Source organism: Amblyomma mixtum, chromosome 2, assembly GCF_055824585.1.
Source record: "Amblyomma mixtum isolate Tamu chromosome 2, ASM5582458v1, whole genome shotgun sequence".
Taxonomy (NCBI): domain Eukaryota; kingdom Metazoa; phylum Arthropoda; class Arachnida; order Ixodida; family Ixodidae; genus Amblyomma; species Amblyomma mixtum.
Genome location: NC_143013.1, coordinates 193,592,775 through 193,610,248, shown reverse-complemented (window position 1 = coordinate 193,610,248; position 17,474 = coordinate 193,592,775). Strand labels below are relative to the sequence as shown.

The window sequence follows — 17,474 nt, the reverse complement described above, 5'->3', positions numbered from 1 at the left end:
CCTGGGTGACTTCGGACGAGTTGAGCGGGATAAGGCTCAAGTGCCCTTTGTCCTCTTCGGGCGAAGCTCCGGGTTGGTCTTGAGGGAGACTCGGATTAGCCGTGCCTTGCGGAGGGACACGTGCGGCCGGCTCTAGAGGGGCGATTACGGTTTCGCTGACAGCCGTCGCACCGACATTGTTCTTCCTTCTTGTCATGAGCGGCAATACCAGAGTTGTATTTCTGCACGATAGAAGCTTTGTTAGAAGGCGCTGCATTACGCAATACATGACATTATCAATGTCGTGGGAGAAGATGGCGTTTGTTTTTAGTTTCGCTAGCTTTTCGCTGGGCGCACATCGCTTTTCAGCGTCTTCGCTGCCTAATGGCCTGCTCTCGAGGCAAGAGAACAAAACGTATTGCAAGTAATTAGATCCACAGTTGTGCTCTGCCTTTATAACTCGTTGGTGATGCTTTGCATTTTACCTCCTGTGTGACACAGCAAGCGAATGTCATCAGCGAACCTAAGATTACAAAAGTATTTTGCAATAAATCTTAACCCTAACTTTTCCCAATCCATGGTTTTGAATGCTTGCTGTACACAGGCGGTGAACACCATTATTGGAATTTTACTGCTGTGTTTATTGAGGGCTGTTGTGGCTATGCAACCGTTGCAGTTATCTCCCAACATTTTTACATATGGTTTTCCTGCCCCCTGATTCCGTAATGTTGGCAGGACTGCTTAGGTCTCGGTTTAGTCAAATACTTTCGCGTAATCTGTGAAAGCTATAGAGAGGGGTTAGCTATATTCTGCGCATTTCTCAATCGCCTGGTCGATAATGTGAACATCGTTTGTTGCCGCGTAACCTTTACGAAAGCCTGCATGACTGATCATTTGGCTAAAGGAAGTGTATCGTTGGCCTACCTACATTAGCGATTACGTCAGGAAGGGCGTTGTAAAGAAGAGACAATAAGCTGGGTAGTCTCTAATTGCACAAGTCCTTGATGTCCCTTTTTTTATGCATTAGGATAATTTTAGCATTCTTCCAAGCTTCCGTTACGTTAGAGTTCATAAGGGTGGCTTGTTTTTCTAGTAAAATCTCCGCAACGTCCTTTAAATTACTCTGATCCTCTCCATCTGCTTTCTTATTTGCACTGCTCCTGGGGCATTCTTTACTTCCTCTTTCGTGGCTGGTGAATGTCCCATTGCTGTGCACTACACTCTCATTATTGTGCTTATGTTAGCTTGAGTATAGATCTGTGTAAACCACTTCGGCTATTCTAACTGTCCTAGCCATATTGCTAATGGCACTGCTCTCCTTGTCCGTTGAGCCATACATTCGATTTTTTGCCAGTGCCAAGTTTCGTCTTCCGCGCTTTCAGGCTACTTGCGTTCTTTAAAGCATGCTCAATTCTCTCCGTATCAAACTTCCTCATGTTGGCTACCTACCCCTTATTTATTATCCTTGATAGCTCTGCCAGTTCTATTCTGTCTATGGGATTAGAGGCTTTCATGCTTTCGCGATTCTTAATCAGCTTTTGGTTTCCTGAGAGAGCTTGCCGGTATCCTGTTTAACCATTCTAGCAGCACTTCTACTGCGCACTCAGTAATGATAGCTGCGAGAATGTCGCTTGTTGCCTGAAGATAATGGTCGCCGTCCGGAGTTAAAACCGAATATCAGACAGCAGCGAGATTCCACAATTCTCTACTTTCCTTCATACCACTAACTCGTTATGGGCTTCCGCCTCGCGAGTTCCTTCAAATGCCTCTTCAAATTCAGGCTAATTCGAGGCTTTACCATCCATGGTCACTACAACACACCTTTCCAGAACCTTCACATCCTCCACGATGCCAAATACACCAAACAGTATGACGTCTATATCATATTTACACGCACGATTGGGGCTCTTCCACGTCCACTTCCTGTTCTCTCATTTAAGGAAGAAAGTATTCATGATACGTGAATTGTGGCAGTCCTTGAACTCTACTAACTCCCCCTGCTGTTGCTAGAGCCTATGCTATACTAACCCCCATGCTTTTCCTAGAGCCTACGCTATAGTAGCTCAGTGAAGCTCTCCAGCCTGCTGCTTGCCTACCTTGGTATTGAAGTCGTCCATTCGCAAGACTTCAGCGCACGTATTTTACAGTGCATTTTACAAATGCGCTGTAAAATAATCAGTCAGCAATGGAAAATTCAAAGCTGAAGTTTGAGAAGACGCAGTCACCGCCACAGCTCATCGCATGAGCTCCAGGAACTCGAAAAGCAGAGTGCCATTATTGAAATTGCATCAAGTAATGCTGTAATAAACCGCTGAGCGAATGGAAAGGCAAAAGTTTTGCATGGTTTAGAAAGGCCTCATCAAACACAATTTGAAGAGAAGTACTTACCCCGGTACCTTCCCCCGGTACAACTCGACGATTTTCGTCTGGCATCATCGCCAACAACATCATTACCCGCCAGCTACTTAAGCCCCCCCCCCCCCCCCCCCCCCTTTCGTTAAGCGAAGCTTCACTGCCCACGGTACGGGAACACTGCTCAAGGCATCGTCCTAAATCAGCGCTCTTTCGACATGCAGGTGTGTAAAAAAATTTGCACTATATGCGAAAAAATCTGACAGATGCCTAATACTGCTGCCGTGTCCCAGAACTTTGTGCGAAACATTGTGTGAGTGCTTCTCGACGTGGTTTCTCCTGTTATGCTGTGGTGTTATCGAATCTAACCTTGGCCCTCCTTAACACAAACCCGCTGTGACTGAACTCGATAGCTTACCTGCTGGCTCCGAGCAAACGACAGTCTCAGTAGTCTTTGTGTAGTGGATAACATGAATGTGTCTAATTAGTGAGGTGCATAAATAGCGCCCGAACCGCTAGAAACAACAAGCAGAGTAGCGCTTGTGGTCAGTTGCTTTTTTAGACACAATATCTGTAGTAACCAGCCATTTCTGGCGTTTCGTAAGGCTTAATTAGCCTCCTTATATTTTGCCTTTGTATCAGTCGAATGTGTTACAGTCTCTCATTTCTGGCACATTTAGTGACAGGACGCCCGTGTTCAATATTTGATAATAACTAGTTTGGTTTGGTTTATGGGATTTAACATTCCAAATCGTCTCAGGCTATGAGAGACGCCGTAGTGAAGCGCTCCGAAAATTTCGACCACCTGGGGTTCTTTAACGTGCACTGATCGCACAGTACACGGGCCTCTAGAATTTCGCCTCCATCGGAATTCAACCGCTGGGGCTGGGATCGAACCCGCAACTTTCATGTCAGCAACACAGCACCATAACCACTCAGAATAGAAACGATTACGTACAGGTTCTTGAGACAGATGCCATTTTCGCATAATAAAGCACTTTGCGTGTGGTACTTAGAGGTCACAAGTGCAGAGAAATATGTGTCACCGCTCAGTAAGGTTCAATAAGTACATGACACTGTTCAGATTCATTGCGTTATCGCAGATCACCCTGGCTCAGAGTTTGTTGTCCAGCATTTAGGGGAAATTGCATTGTTCGGACAGTCCACGAAGTATGGCAGCGCGGTCCGCAATGCTGTCCGCTGGACGGTGATCATATGTTTCTTTTATTGAAATCGTTTTACGATGACGGCTGGCTTCGGGTTAAGTGCGTATTCAATTAGTACACGATATCGTCGTAGCGCGCCTCTGAACGCAGCTTCGGCGAGATAAAGAACGGCTTAACGCCCTCCACAAGGCAGAATTTCTTTGGCATCGCTTAAGCAACTCGCCTGCTAACGTGGTCACTCGGAGCTCGAAGGAGAGGGCAACGAAACACATGGGAATACAAGCGCGTTTCCAGACGGGGGTGGGGAGAGGTCGTGGATAAAGCCGGTCAATTATCCCCTGTCCGTAGCTAGTCGTCCTATTCAGCGGCGACGGGAACTTACTGCGGTGCAAGGGGGCGATAGCAAAGGTAGAGAAGGGGCGCTGCTGCCTTCGCATAAGGCATTTAATACGGAAGACAGAATCACAGTGTATCAGCCAGACTTCTTTGGCATTAGTTGACAAATAAGTATCGTTTTTAGATAATTCGTGACTTGCTTCATTTCGGTTCTCAGGGGTGCATTTGTTCGGAGTTCACCACGTGGCATATTGTGCGTTTGGTGATCTTGATTCCGCTAGACCAATGCTCGTTGCTTTGTTTGTTCACGTGGTTGTGATGTATATATGTTTTCTTTTTTCAATAAAAAATTCAGTTTCGAGTCAGCGCTCGTCTTTGTGTCCTCTTGCTTCGTCTATCGTTTTGTTCTCGCTGTTCCCTCCCACGATGTACAATGGCTGTTGTTCCGCACACATCCCCAGCTACGAGGTATGTCAGGCGCCGACGCTGAGATATGGCCTCGCCAGACATAGGCGTCTCCCTGCGTCACCTCGTTCAAAGGGCAAGAATTTCTCCTCCGGCGACGCCAGTCGCCGCGACACTGACGTGACGCCGAAGAAATGCTGCCTTGTGGTTCGGCCTTTTGTGGCGTAGGTGGCTGCGCCACACATCGTGCCGACCACAGAACACTTCTACTCGCTTGATGTGATGCCACTAGCAACGGAATAGAACTCCAGCCATTACAGTTAAGAAGGCGCCGGTACTGTGGTCGAACGTTTCATAAGTTCCAAGGGTGGGTACGGACACCATATGCAAAACGCTGTCGCTGTTCTGCTGGGTCATCTTGCCGCATGTTTAGGTTTATGGGGGCTTAACGTCCCAAAGCAACTCAGGCTATGAGGGACACCGTAGTGCTATGAGGCTATGAGGGACACCGTAAGGGCTCCAGAAATATCGACCACCTAGCGTTCTTTAACGTCCACTGACATCGCACAGTACAGGGCCTCCTGGATATGGCCTGCATCGAAATTTTAGATTCCTGTGTACTGTGCGATGTAAGGGCATGTTCGTTTCGCTAAATCCTATTCGCCACTATATCATCTTTATTAGACGCCGGTATTACTGTAAGAAGAGTACGTATTCTATATACCGCACTGAGAGTGCTATCCCGGATTACATACGTCCGCACATCACACACCACCACAGCTCTCGCGCACTGCCTCCTGGTTGCTGGTACGGTTGCCTACAAAATAGATTGCCTTAACGCTGCTAGCTAAACTATAATTTCTTCTGGATTTCCAGTCAAAACAGACAGCATGCCGAACCTTTCGGAAAATTTTATTGTAAATATGCGTTGGTCTAATACATTCTTTTGCTGTATAGGTATTCTATTGGTCCTGTATGGGTTTTAATTAGTCCAGGAGAAAGCAACGTGCCATTGTGAAATAATATTACTCACTTCTTTTACCTCGGAAACTACTTCGGTAAATGAGCACAACGTCAGAGGCAAACCTTCTCAGCTTTACACGGCATGTAAGACGGTTCCGCTAGACTTACTACCTGACTACCCCGACCGGAAAGCCACTACCACAGGCGTAATAGACCAAGCTCTAGATATGGTTACGACAGCATCCATCCCAAACCCAAAACCTTGTAAGCAGATTGAGCAGATGTACCGGTAGCTATTGGCTCCATTTCCCCGACTCACAACTGATATGAGCTTAATGCCCAAACTACCGCAAGGGCCTCGTATCCACGTACGCGGCCAGAATCTTGATCCTACATCACCTCCTCCACCAATGTTGTACTATCGTGGAACCCTGGTCATGAGTCGCTTCCTCCGAACCAGCCTACGAACGCTGTCACCAGCGCTAGCGCCACCGTCATTGAACGCTGTCCCTACCTAAAGCCAGTGCTAAACCAGTATTAAAGTCTGCGCCAGAATCATCGCCTGTGCAGAAAAAGATATTGAACTCCTCAAAAAAGTTTCATGAAAGACGAGAACGTCGTGTGGCCACAGCTACCAACCAAAACATATAGCTTCCGGCAGAAAATATCCCGCACTTTATCAAATATATTCCCAGATTGTATTGAATACCCGTCCCTATACCATACTACTTGGGCCGTCCAACTCAATACGGCAGTCCTCCCTATCACCAACCCGAGGCCCTCCCAATGGGACGCCGTGCTGTCCGACTCAGAAGGGAACGATAAGCACAGGCTGAAAACCTAACCAGGCAACGGCAGTCGCACATGTGCCCTGGACGGAGGGCCCCTCTCGGACGTCCCTATATTCTGATTGTGTCTATTAGAGAAGATGAATGTTTTATATGGTGATCGTTATCATCTCCTATTATATACTTTGGCTGGTGTGGTGCTTTCGCGACGGCAGATTTGGCGTACTGCCTGGCTTCAGATTAACACGACCGGTGATAAGCGCAGAAATACAATAATGAAGGCCCCCAAGGAAACACCTAAGAAAAATTTTCGGACCTAATGCGTGGAGGAGAAGGGATTATAGAGTGAGTTAATTAAAGTCTGCTCTTATACTCTTTTTTATAGCGGAGGAAAGACACACGACACACCCTTACTTTGATGCGCACACCGACTGACCCCTGGAAGCACTCACTTATCGCCTGAACCAGCGTATGTGCATGTGCCCTTCAGGTGTACAACAAAGCGCTGTGTGAGCAGCCATTATTTTAGTGCAGTGCGCGTCGCTAAACAATTGGGTTTTACCTGTCGACTCTATTTCTTGCTCGATGGCCTCTGACGCTGCTGCTACGGGGCTACAGTTTCACCCCCACCTGGGGCCACACCAAGCCCAAGTGCCCTAAATCCCGAGATTCTATGGCAATGAAGTTGTCTCTCTTTCCCTCTCTCGATGCTCTCCGAGGCACTCCACTTGAGCAAAAGTGTCGTGTCTTAGGCGTGGATATCAGCACAGTTGCGCAGCAAAGGCGATGAAAAGCCAAGGCAGCAAATTTGATTTATTTTCTTAATCGGTCGAACTACATCATTCAGAGTAACGTTTAAGAACTGTGATTATTCTATTGTTTTCAAAACGTTCTTTAGTGCGAAAAGAACCACGTGCCTAAGGAACCTGATTCACAAAAGCGTAAAAAGTTTGCCGTAATCCCATACGTACATGCTTTGTCGCACCTAATGAGAAAAGTGGGCAGGAAGTACAACGTTGAATTTGTTTTTTCTTCACGCCGGAAACTGAGTAATACCTGCTTAGCAGTGCGGCGAAGACGGAAGCCGGATGCAAGGAGAGAGCAGAATACCTGCTCTGTAAGGCATGGTAGTAGGATGGCGGATTGTGCAAATAGATGCCGTCTACGTCTACCGGATACCGCTTTCCTGTGGTGGCTACTATGTGGGACAGACGGGTCGGTGTTTAAACATCCGCCTCATGAAACACAACAATTCACTGAGCAGCGGCACGGGATCTAATCTTCCTTTTCATCGTGGGAAAAAAAAAGACGCGAGGAACTAACTGCTCAATCAAACTTCAGTCATTTTCGCGCAATGCGACCAGACCGTAAGGGATGTAAGGGATCGTAAGGGACCGTAGGGGATCATATTGCTAAGGGTGGTTCCTATTGCATCAGCCAACCGTCATTATCACTTGACAGCCGTGAACTGGCGTTTATGGAGGACGACTTTGCGGAAACATACGTAGCAATCTGTGTTATAAGTTAGATTCTTTTAACTGTCCCAGCGGGAAGGGTTTAAATGTATACAAGCGCCTAATAAAATTAAATTGAAAGTTGGAGCTCGTGCCTTTTTTTTGTTTTGTGCCTTGTCTTCTGCGCTGTTGTATAATGGGTCGTAAGCAACTTCCCCAGCTTTCTGGCGTTAGAAGACGCAGCCATCGACGGAATTCATCGCTTCAGCTGTACGTCCTCCAAGCGCAGATTACCGTTAGGAGGGGGACGGTTGAAGGGTAGTAATAGCACAGGGAAGGCCAGTATAAAAGGAAAGTTGTGGTTCAACAGCAAATTGCTGAGTACATATCTCAGCCTTAAAGAGAAGTGCACAGAAACATAACCCGGATGCAACCAAAACGGATATTCAGCCCAAGGCCTGGTTGCCCAAATAAAAACGGACAACCATCCTGTCCGGCTTTTTCCAGAATGCAGAGATGACGCCGATGGCTCCTTACACTGAAGGCCCCATTCTTGAGCGGCGCTGCTACTCCGCAATAACTTTCACTTACACTTCAGCCACCCTGGAGAGCGTTCTGTTTTGTCATGAGGGCTATGATCCCTCTGCTGTACCCTTTATGCCGTTTCATGGCGACATCTATCCTATCCTATCATATATTCTATCCTATCCTATATATATATCCTATCATATATATTTTCTAATTTCAATCGCTCTACTATTCTAGTTATTTTTTTGTTCCCGCACATATACCTCCTTGGAATTCACCACCGTACATTGGCCAATCGTGCCGCGTGGGTATGGGCCATTTTGATGTGGAGAAGAAGAAGGAAGAAGAAAGCTTTGTGCCCTGCAGCGGCGTACATCAGCCAGCAATGAATTTCGCTCGCCAGTGGATTCGCAATAAGCGTAAGGGGCCGACGAGCGACAGGTGGGCACTACTGGAGGTATTGTTTCTCGCTGATGTTTAACGCACTCGGGACAAACTGCACATCGCGTCCATACGCAAATGCCTCAGATGGAGACATTTTACTTCTGTGTCGAGGAAGCGACATTTCGTCTGCCTAATGGCCTGACGCCAATGCGAGAGATGCTAGGTATGAGGAAAGGAAAGGCAGAATAATTATCTTGCACTACGTGAAAAGTCAATGCGCCACGACGGAAGGGATGTACAGTACTTCAGTAACGCATCCATCTTGCCGGTGTAGTTGGCTGTGCAGGCTGACATTTGAAGAACGATCTAGAAGGTGTCGGTGATCGTTGTGCTCTCTTTTTGTGTGTGTTCATGTAGCCTCTTGTTCAAATGATCAGAGGGAACGCAGGAGGACGGAGGGAAATAGATGCGTTGCAGTGGAGTGCTTCGGAATAGTTTTGACCACATGGGAATCTTCAACATGCACTAGCGCACTGCCCAAGCGCGTCTTTTGTGCCTCTAGTGTAACGCGACCGTTGTGGCGCCACCAAACCTATGATTCTGTATCCATTTGCAGGCGTTTTTGTTTAGGAATCTCATTTGACTTACGAATTCAAGGAGATAAGCTGCGCTTCTTTCGCGTTCACGGACAGCCTATGCTAAACATACGATAGTTGCTGCAGACATTGCCGCAGCTGGTGTTTGCACTTCAAGGAGTTATTTTTCGCTCTCTACATTGTAGAGAGGGCCTGGAGCTTGAAATATATCTTGCTTTAGCCATGTATCTGCAGTTCTGGGCCCACTGTATATGTCACACGGCACAGGCTCCTTTGAACGATCGTCATATGTGCAATGGTTTCTTGAAAAATTGTGTATGTTTACATGGCGAGAATCCGAAACGAATAACTCTTTGCGCCTCAGGACAAAGCACAACGCATCAGGTGCATTATCCCTCTCGCAGCCCCGTGTACGTGCTAAGATTTGATAGTCCGCCAAGGCGATCCGAAGAGGACGCATACCAAGACGTCTACTTCGCCCTCTGGAAGCAGCGGTTCGAGGGGAAAAACGCCATCGCGTTCTCCATCGTGCTCGCACTGCTGATAGGAGCCGCCGCGTGCTTCGCCTTTGGAACGAACTCCGTAAGTTGTTTCATGCCACTTTCCCGCGCGTTTACCTAGCTCAGAGATTGGACACTCGGCCCTTTAAATCGAGAGACAGCGGCTAAATAACTTGCCCAGCGCTTATCTACCCCTGAACGTAGCAAAAAAAAAAGGAACTGCAGGCATTATTATTTATAATAGGGTTTATTTAAATTTTTGGTAGTGACAGAATACTGCTTCTAGCACCTTGTGTAGTTGTGAAGCACCCCTGTTAGTTTTACAACGCACGCATTGCACTGTAGTGACAACAGCCTGAGAGAGAGGTTTTAATGAATACAACAAACAGCAAGTTGTTGTCTGAGATTGACTTCGAAAATAACTCTTGGTAAGGCAGTTTTGTAACTGCCAGAAATGTCTGCCCCTAGCGGTTGTTTCAGCGAAGCGTTCGCTCATTGTGGGTGAGATCTACGTGATCTCTAAATGTGCTCGCGCTAACCGATCGCCGCGTTTCTCTCTTCTGCACCTCCTTCCTATAACGTTTTTGTTTTTCATAAATGATCTAGGGGCTCCGGTACGTGACATTCAGCCCGCTCACTGCCATCGAGCATGTCGCCCACGTAGGCTTTTTTGAGCGGCAACAGCGCCGACCCTAGGCCGTTCAGAGTCAGCACGACACTTATTTGTTTATTGTAATACCCACAGCGCCACAAGTGGCATTACAGTGGGGGTGAATAACACATCATACAAACGAAAAAAAAGGTAGCAAAGTGCAGCACATACAATGCAACCATGATGCAACATCAATACAGCCTCAAAACAGCATTCACAGAGATGAAGAGAATAAATCACCTGACGTAATTAATACCACCTCTTCAGAGAGCCGGTTCGAATCTTTTATAGACCTAGGGAAAAAAGCATATTTGTACATCAGTTAATTTCCTTAACTTTTAATCGATGGTCACGGCGTAGCGAAATATAGTTTGGTGAATGGATGTACAGGTCACGGTGTATGCCAGTATTGGAATAGTAATTACTATGAAAAAATTTTAACCTCGAACAATATCTACGTATTTCAAGCGTCTTCCATCCCAGCGAGTGTTTTGCACGTGAAACGCTAAAGCTCCTGGTATAGTTGTTAAAGACATATCGGATACCCAAGTTTTGTACCCTCTCAAGTTTATCTATATCAATTTTATGCCAAGGGTCTCATACTGCGCAGGCATATTCGAGAACCGAGCGAACGTTTGTCATGAAAAGTAACTCTTTTGTTTGTAAAGGGAATTTCTTGGTGTTACGCCTTAAAAAACGAAGAACGCGACACGCCTTTGCTGTTACATAGTCGACATGTCGGCTCCAGCTTAGGTTGGAGGTTATGAATACTCCGAGATATTTGTATTCTGATACTGAGGAAAGTGGTGTGCCATTAACTGTATAAGAGAATTCATGGGGCTTTTTCTTTTTTGCGACTCCCATATACACAGATGTTTGCAAGTAAATAAACATATCCCATTCCTTACACCAATCAGACACCCTGTTCAAATAATTCTGTAACTGCACACAGTCATTCGGACTATCAACGACCCTATACAATGCGCAGTCATCTGCAAACAGACGAATATGAGGATATTAGAGCTAATGTCATTCATAAAGATCAAAAATAAGAAAGGTCCGAGCACTGATCCTTGAGGTACACCAGAAGATACAATGCATTCGCGTGATAATTTTCCATTAATAACTACTCTTTTTTGTTTCCTTAAGTGCAAGTAATCTTGTATCCAGTCAATCATTCTCTCATCAATGTTATACCAAGACAATTTTTCAAGCAAAAAAGAATGAGCAACAACATCAAATGCCTTCTTGAAATCCAAGAAGACGCAATCTACAGACAACCCTGCATCAAGTGCACTTCTCGGATCATGAATTAGTTCAGTCACCTGTGTTACACAACACTGTTACTTCAACACTCTGATGTGCGGCTTGTATAAAAAATGCTTAACTCCCTCACTCACTCACTGGCTCGCTCATTTAATCTGCCACGCCATTTTAGATGTAATGCAGGACATTCCAAGTGACGCATGTGCAAAATAGGTTGCGTTATACGCCCTAGCTCTTCTTTCAAGAGGAAGGTAATATGTAGTTTCTTCATATTAAACCTGCGCAGTGCCGTTCCAGCTAAAGAGTGAGGCATATTCACCGCCACCGAAGTGTCCTCTCGCTAGTACTTGAGTACGCCTGCGCCGTCGCCTCGGGAGGATGTGCTCGAAAAGCTTAGCTTAAAGTAATGACGCTTCACTAGCTTTTGATGGTTCCACTTTTTGAGAAGGGTGTCATTATTGTTATGTCATAAATTATAATGTACCCACAAAATTCTTTAGTAGCTCTTCCACAGGGAAATATTCCGGTAGCAGACATCATGGCGTGCCTGGTCATACTTGCCGCCGGGGCTTTGCCGCCATAAAATGGGGCACAGCAGCGAAATTAGATCCCTTCAGCATAAGTATACCCATTAATGTCCAGAAACACTCCGTGCACACCCTACCAACAAGATTACTACAAAATATCACGAAATGAATACAAGGCAGTGGTTACAATATGTCTAAACTGTAACGCTTTTCATTACTTGCAAGGATAAGATCAGTATACTAACAGATCAACACTGCCAGATCGGAATCATGCTCATGACTTCAACGAAAATCTCAAAAAGACAGGAACATTAAGCTGGGCTGCGGGAATTGTTCGTGTCTGTTCTAAACAGAGGGATGCAGTTTAGGGACCTCATGCAGTATATACCTCGCAAGACAGTTCAATAATTACAAACAAGTGTTGCACTCAGAACGTGGATGACATAGAATGGCTTTGCCTTTGTCCGAAAATTGGGAAAATTTGTTATAAGAATGGTTGTAAAGCAGATTAGGTCCTGGAACGTTTGTATAGAAAATAAATTACATCGATGGAATTAATACGCTGAGATCGCGGCCACCTCTTGCATATAAGTATTCTGTTCAGTGGTTTTCTGTAGAGCCATTGAACCGCCATATGGTTACCTTTTATTTCGTGCAATCTGTTAATGTCTGCACATAGTCGAGTGGTCAGATTTTGCTGTATATATTTGCCACCTGGTACAGAACAGACCAAGCGAAAAATTTTGAATGTTTCTGGCATGCGTGCAGAAAGCCCAGGAATCTGCTATGCACGACCAGCCCTTGACGGATTTCACTGATTCGAAAACAGTACTGACGGCGAGAAAGCGGGTAGGTATCCGCATTTGTAGCGCAAATTCTGGGCAAGAGTTTTTTTACAAGACCAAAAAGAAAACTTGAGGGAATGAGGGCGTCAGGTTAAAGAGGATGATGAAGTAATTTGTGGGTCGACTGGCTGTGAAACAAGCAAGATTTCACGTAAGCGAGATTAGCAGTTCTCGCAGAAAAGCAAACATGGTTTCAGGATATTTGAATGTATTGAATAAATGGGTGCGTGACGAGCCTTGCCATGAAAGGTACATACATTTTCACGAACGGGTTCTGAGATATGCAATGTGTTCCTGCACAAGCATTCAGTTCTGATTAATGACTTGTGCTCAACGATGAGCACACGCAAAGGGGCTCTGTTTTCAGTGCATTGCTTTTCAGGCGAAAGCAGTCAAATTTTCGGTAGGCTCAAAGCAAGAAAACAGGCGATTTCTGACGTAGTTATGGTGTCTCCACGTTCTTGCCTAAACTGTCGTGTGCTAAATAAATGTGCCCCTGACAGCGCTTACCTGAACTGGGCCAAACTTCAAGTGAGCGTCACCTGACCAAGCACTCCTGCTGCCGAGGCTGGCGTTGCGTCACGCTGCACGAGATCAGCGCGCGCCAGTTGCGCCGGTCTCGACACCAGGAGTGCTCCGTCAGGCGGCAGTCGCACACAGTTTGGCTTAAGCCTCTTAATGGGTTTGCGTGTCATGGGCCCGCGCTGACAGGAGTCTATTAATTTTGCGCGCGATAGTATGCAAACATGGAGCCACCATGCGTTTGCTCTCGGTGCCACTAGTTGGAATCTGCGTACTGTTGTCTCTCTATGGGCCTGATTTGGCGAAAAAAAGTGGCCGTGGCTCAACTCAGCTGAGCGGGGATAAAGCTATGTCAGCAAGCACTGCAGTCATATTAGCGAGACCAAATCACGTGACGTGCCACAACTGCAAGAGCGAGCCAAGCAGAAGAGTTAATCACGTGACCATCACATACCAGAAATGGAGAGGAGAAGCGGCTGAACCGCAGCCAGCGCAGCTGCGGACATGACTTCCAAGTGCGCAGCTGTGGCATCGGCGAGTGTGATGGCATGACGTCATAGCCACGTGGTGCGGGCCTCCCGTTAGAGGTCAAATCTAAGCGCCAGTTCACCTTCAAGCTCAGCATGGGAGGAGTAGTGCTTTCAGCTCTAAAATCCGTAAATGTTCTTTTGCCGTTATTTTAGCATGCTATATTAAACAGGAGAATGAACAGGCGCCGATAGTTGTCGATGTGCCACCTATGTTTGCAAGAACCCTGTCGTATTTTCTGTCAACGTGTTCGTCAGTCGGGTCAGCATCTTTGGAGAAAAACACCCCTCTCACAGCGCTCCCCAATCAGCCCTATTCTCTGAGTGATGGAGACAGGTCAGGAGACATTGGGACGTCATCACAGCCTGCCCGCCAAATTCAACGCGAGCGGAGGAAGTCGCAATAGCTCTCGCTGCCGCCGATCCAAAATCGAGAACAGTTATCACGGACTCTCGTCGGACCTGTGAACATTATCTTGCAGGCGAAATATCCCCTCTTGCTTCCCAAATTCTAAGACGCGCTCCCGCCGATCCAACTCGCACAAATTTGATCTGGGCTCCTGGCCACCAGGGTCTACGAGGCAATGAGGCGGCTGATGCGGCCGCCCGAGCGCTCACACACCGGGCTCCTCATCCTAGCTCTCCTGGCTCAGAAGCTCATAGACCGCTTCTGCGGTTCCGCGGAATCCTAATTCATTATTGCGACAGCCACCGTCTCTACCCAGTACCTGCCAAGGGGCTGAGTAAGGCGGAGGAGCGAACTCTGCGGCGCCTGCAGACAGGAACTCTTCTCTGTCCTGCCATAGTAAAGCACTTCGATCCGAACACCGATGGGCGCTGCCCGCACTGTGGAGAGATCTGCGATATCTTTCACATGGTGTGGGCATGTACTCGGAATCCTCACCTTCCCCCTTCCCCCACCCGCACCCGAGAGGCATGGGAGACTGCCCTCCTCAACTGATCCACGTTGGAGTCTCAAAGGGCTCTAGTAAAGCGGGTGCGAGACGGGGCCTCGTCGTGCGGTGTCCCGGACTAAGGATACCGACCATGTAGCAGGGTTTCTTGACCCTCAAACTCTCTTAGCGAATTAAAGTTTTTCACCACCACCACCACCATGGCAGGTGCCAGCCTGTCCACCGGATTGTGGGGAAACTGTCGAGCTTGCCAGGTGGCAGTTAAATTAGGTATTGCTGTGCAGAGGTCACGTCGTCTTGCGACAGCAACATCAACCTGATCGCCATGGCGCGTGGAAACCTGCCAAACTGGTTTTGAGGTACCTACCCTGCGTGGTATGTGAGTATGAAATTATTTCGAATAATTTCAATCAAATTGCCCGGTTCTCACCGTGGCCCTGTACCTGAGACCTGCGGGAGCTTGCAAGAGCATACTAGGTCTGACACCCCCCCCCCCCCCCCTGAATGGGAACTGTGTTTGAAAAATCCACCTGCCGGCGCAGTGGCGCATCACTTCATTGCTGCTTTACTGCACCAGTAGTGGTATGATGCTTCCCTTTGTCTAGGAAGGCGGTTTAGACCTTAATGAGGTCATCAAAACCACGTGAAGGCTAGGGGTCAAAGGGCACCGGCAAATTAAAAAATCGGACGACGCCCGAAACTTGCTGTCGCAAGTTCGGCCACCCAAAAAATTCCAAACACCCCAAATATTTCAGAAGTTGGCCCACCCGAGAGAATGAATTGAAATTGAGTATTGGGGTTTAGTCAAGTCAATTTCAATTCAATTCAGTTTATTCTCCAGTCATGCACTGGAACGTTCTCCGGGATAAAAGGATCGACTGGGCCTTGACTGAGTCCCGGAGATGATTACAGAGCAGCGACAGGCAGTATATACGGAGAAATGCTATACAGTACAAAAATAAACAGAGCGTGCACATATTAAAAGTACATACATATATAGAAAGCACACAAAAGAGGACACATATACTGAGTTATATAACCACAAAATGCGAGGCAGAAGGCAATTACAATTTACAGAAGTATTAGTCCAGCTTTTTCCGCGAAAAGTTATTCGTATCTTTATGGCGATTTAATATAACAAGTAGAATGTGTTTTATGAAGTGCTATTTATAATTGGTGCGAAAATGAGGAACGAGCCAAGGGTTGGTGTTACGGGTAGCAACATTGTGTTCTTGGCGTGTTAATGAAGATACACGTTTAAAAAATGATTGGAACTCTTTTGTGACTTGAGTCTGTGGCTTAAGGCGGTTCAGTGAGACTATTGGTCTTAATATCGCACGATTGTGCAGTGCAATGTACTCGAATAATCTACAAGGCGATGACTAAGTTCCATAATTGGTCAACGCTACTCTTCAGCGAAAGCCGGATATATAGTTCAGGCTGATTACTTTTAAACGAACACAATGTGAATGCGACTGCCACTGGCCGGATCAAAGTACTGTCGGTCCTTAAAGCGGCAGGAATCCTTACACTCTGAAAAAGCAGGCAGCGTAAAAGGGGCAGGAAGGCTCGCGGATTTCTATAGCGAAGCCATTAAACAGGTATAGCATACTGCAATTCGCGATTACCTAATGTGGTCCGCTTCTGCGTCCCGTCAGTGCGCACGCGCTGATTGGACCCGATGCGGCAGGCATGCGAGCAGCTGTCCGGACACATCGCGCGCGCCCTCAAGGCGATCCGCGCATGCTTGGTGGCGTCCACGCAAGATAATCACGGTAGCGGAATCGCGGCTCGCGCAATGCTACAGCTCTCAATTGCTTTCCCTCCCAAGGTGCAGGAGTTGCAACCCAGTGGAAAGGACACGGCGACTGTCAGCGCACGCTCCGATCTTGTCTCGGAAGCTGGGAACCACCAAGATCGACTCCGCGCACGCCCGTCAGAATTCTCAGCTTATGAAACCAGAAGTCGACCTCAAGGTGGCTCGGTGGTCCTCTTGTCTGTGGAGCAGAACACTTCAGCGACAATGGTGGCTCAGCGAGGGCTGCGCTGACTACGCTTTAGGATTGTAGGCCTCGCCGGCGCATTCGAAGCGAAGTACAGAGCTGCTGTGGGAGAAGGCTACGGATAATATTGCTGGCGAGAACAATTTAGTGAATATAACATTACTGTACCGGATCTCTTGACTACACATACATATGCTAGAAAAGAAGTATGGAGATAAGAAGTGTTTCAAGTAGGCATTGTATAGCACCCTGGAAGGACTTTTAAAGTCCCATATCGTTCACTTATGCGTAATCTCAGTGGCCTTACTGGAGCGAACTGCATCAATACTTCTAATCTGGGATGTGCTCAAGTGCCACCTCAACATTCAGCAATTACGAAAACTGCGTCGTACATGGCAAATCGTTTTTCAGGCCCATTAGCTATATTAACCTGCATTTTCCTGCATTCCGTAATGCAAAGTTACGCTTGCTATATCTTTTTTGTGTTACTGCTTATGTAATGTGCACACAAGGAAAGGGGACCGAGGGGCTCCTTATGAGGTATATAACGCCAGTCTTTTCCCTTTCGTCAACAGGTAACTAGGTCCTCGATTCTGGCAGTCTTGATGCATAGGTAGGATAAGAGGGTTCTCGCACAGCTTCTGCCCTCACTCGTGGAACTAGGTCTCTTGTACTCGCTGTAATATAGGACATACTACGTCCGTCTCTATGTACGAGGATGGTGCCGGAGAACTCTCAAGGTTCGGTTACACTGCACACATACCCGC

The 17,474-nt window shown here is 47.0% G+C and overlaps 1 protein-coding gene across 1 annotated transcript; it reads left to right on the top strand.

The window, feature by feature from the left end:
* Positions 1-8,356: 8,356 nt before the first annotated feature.
* Positions 8,357-16,754, top strand: LOC149361959 (uncharacterized). Its single transcript, XM_089569630.1, has 4 exons — positions 8,357-8,412; positions 9,356-9,533; positions 12,665-12,745; positions 16,542-16,754. Exons 1-4 carry the CDS (start codon positions 8,357-8,359, stop codon positions 16,752-16,754), a joined length of 528 nt encoding a protein of 175 aa, XP_089425756.1.
* The last annotated feature ends 720 nt before the right edge of the window (positions 16,755-17,474 follow it).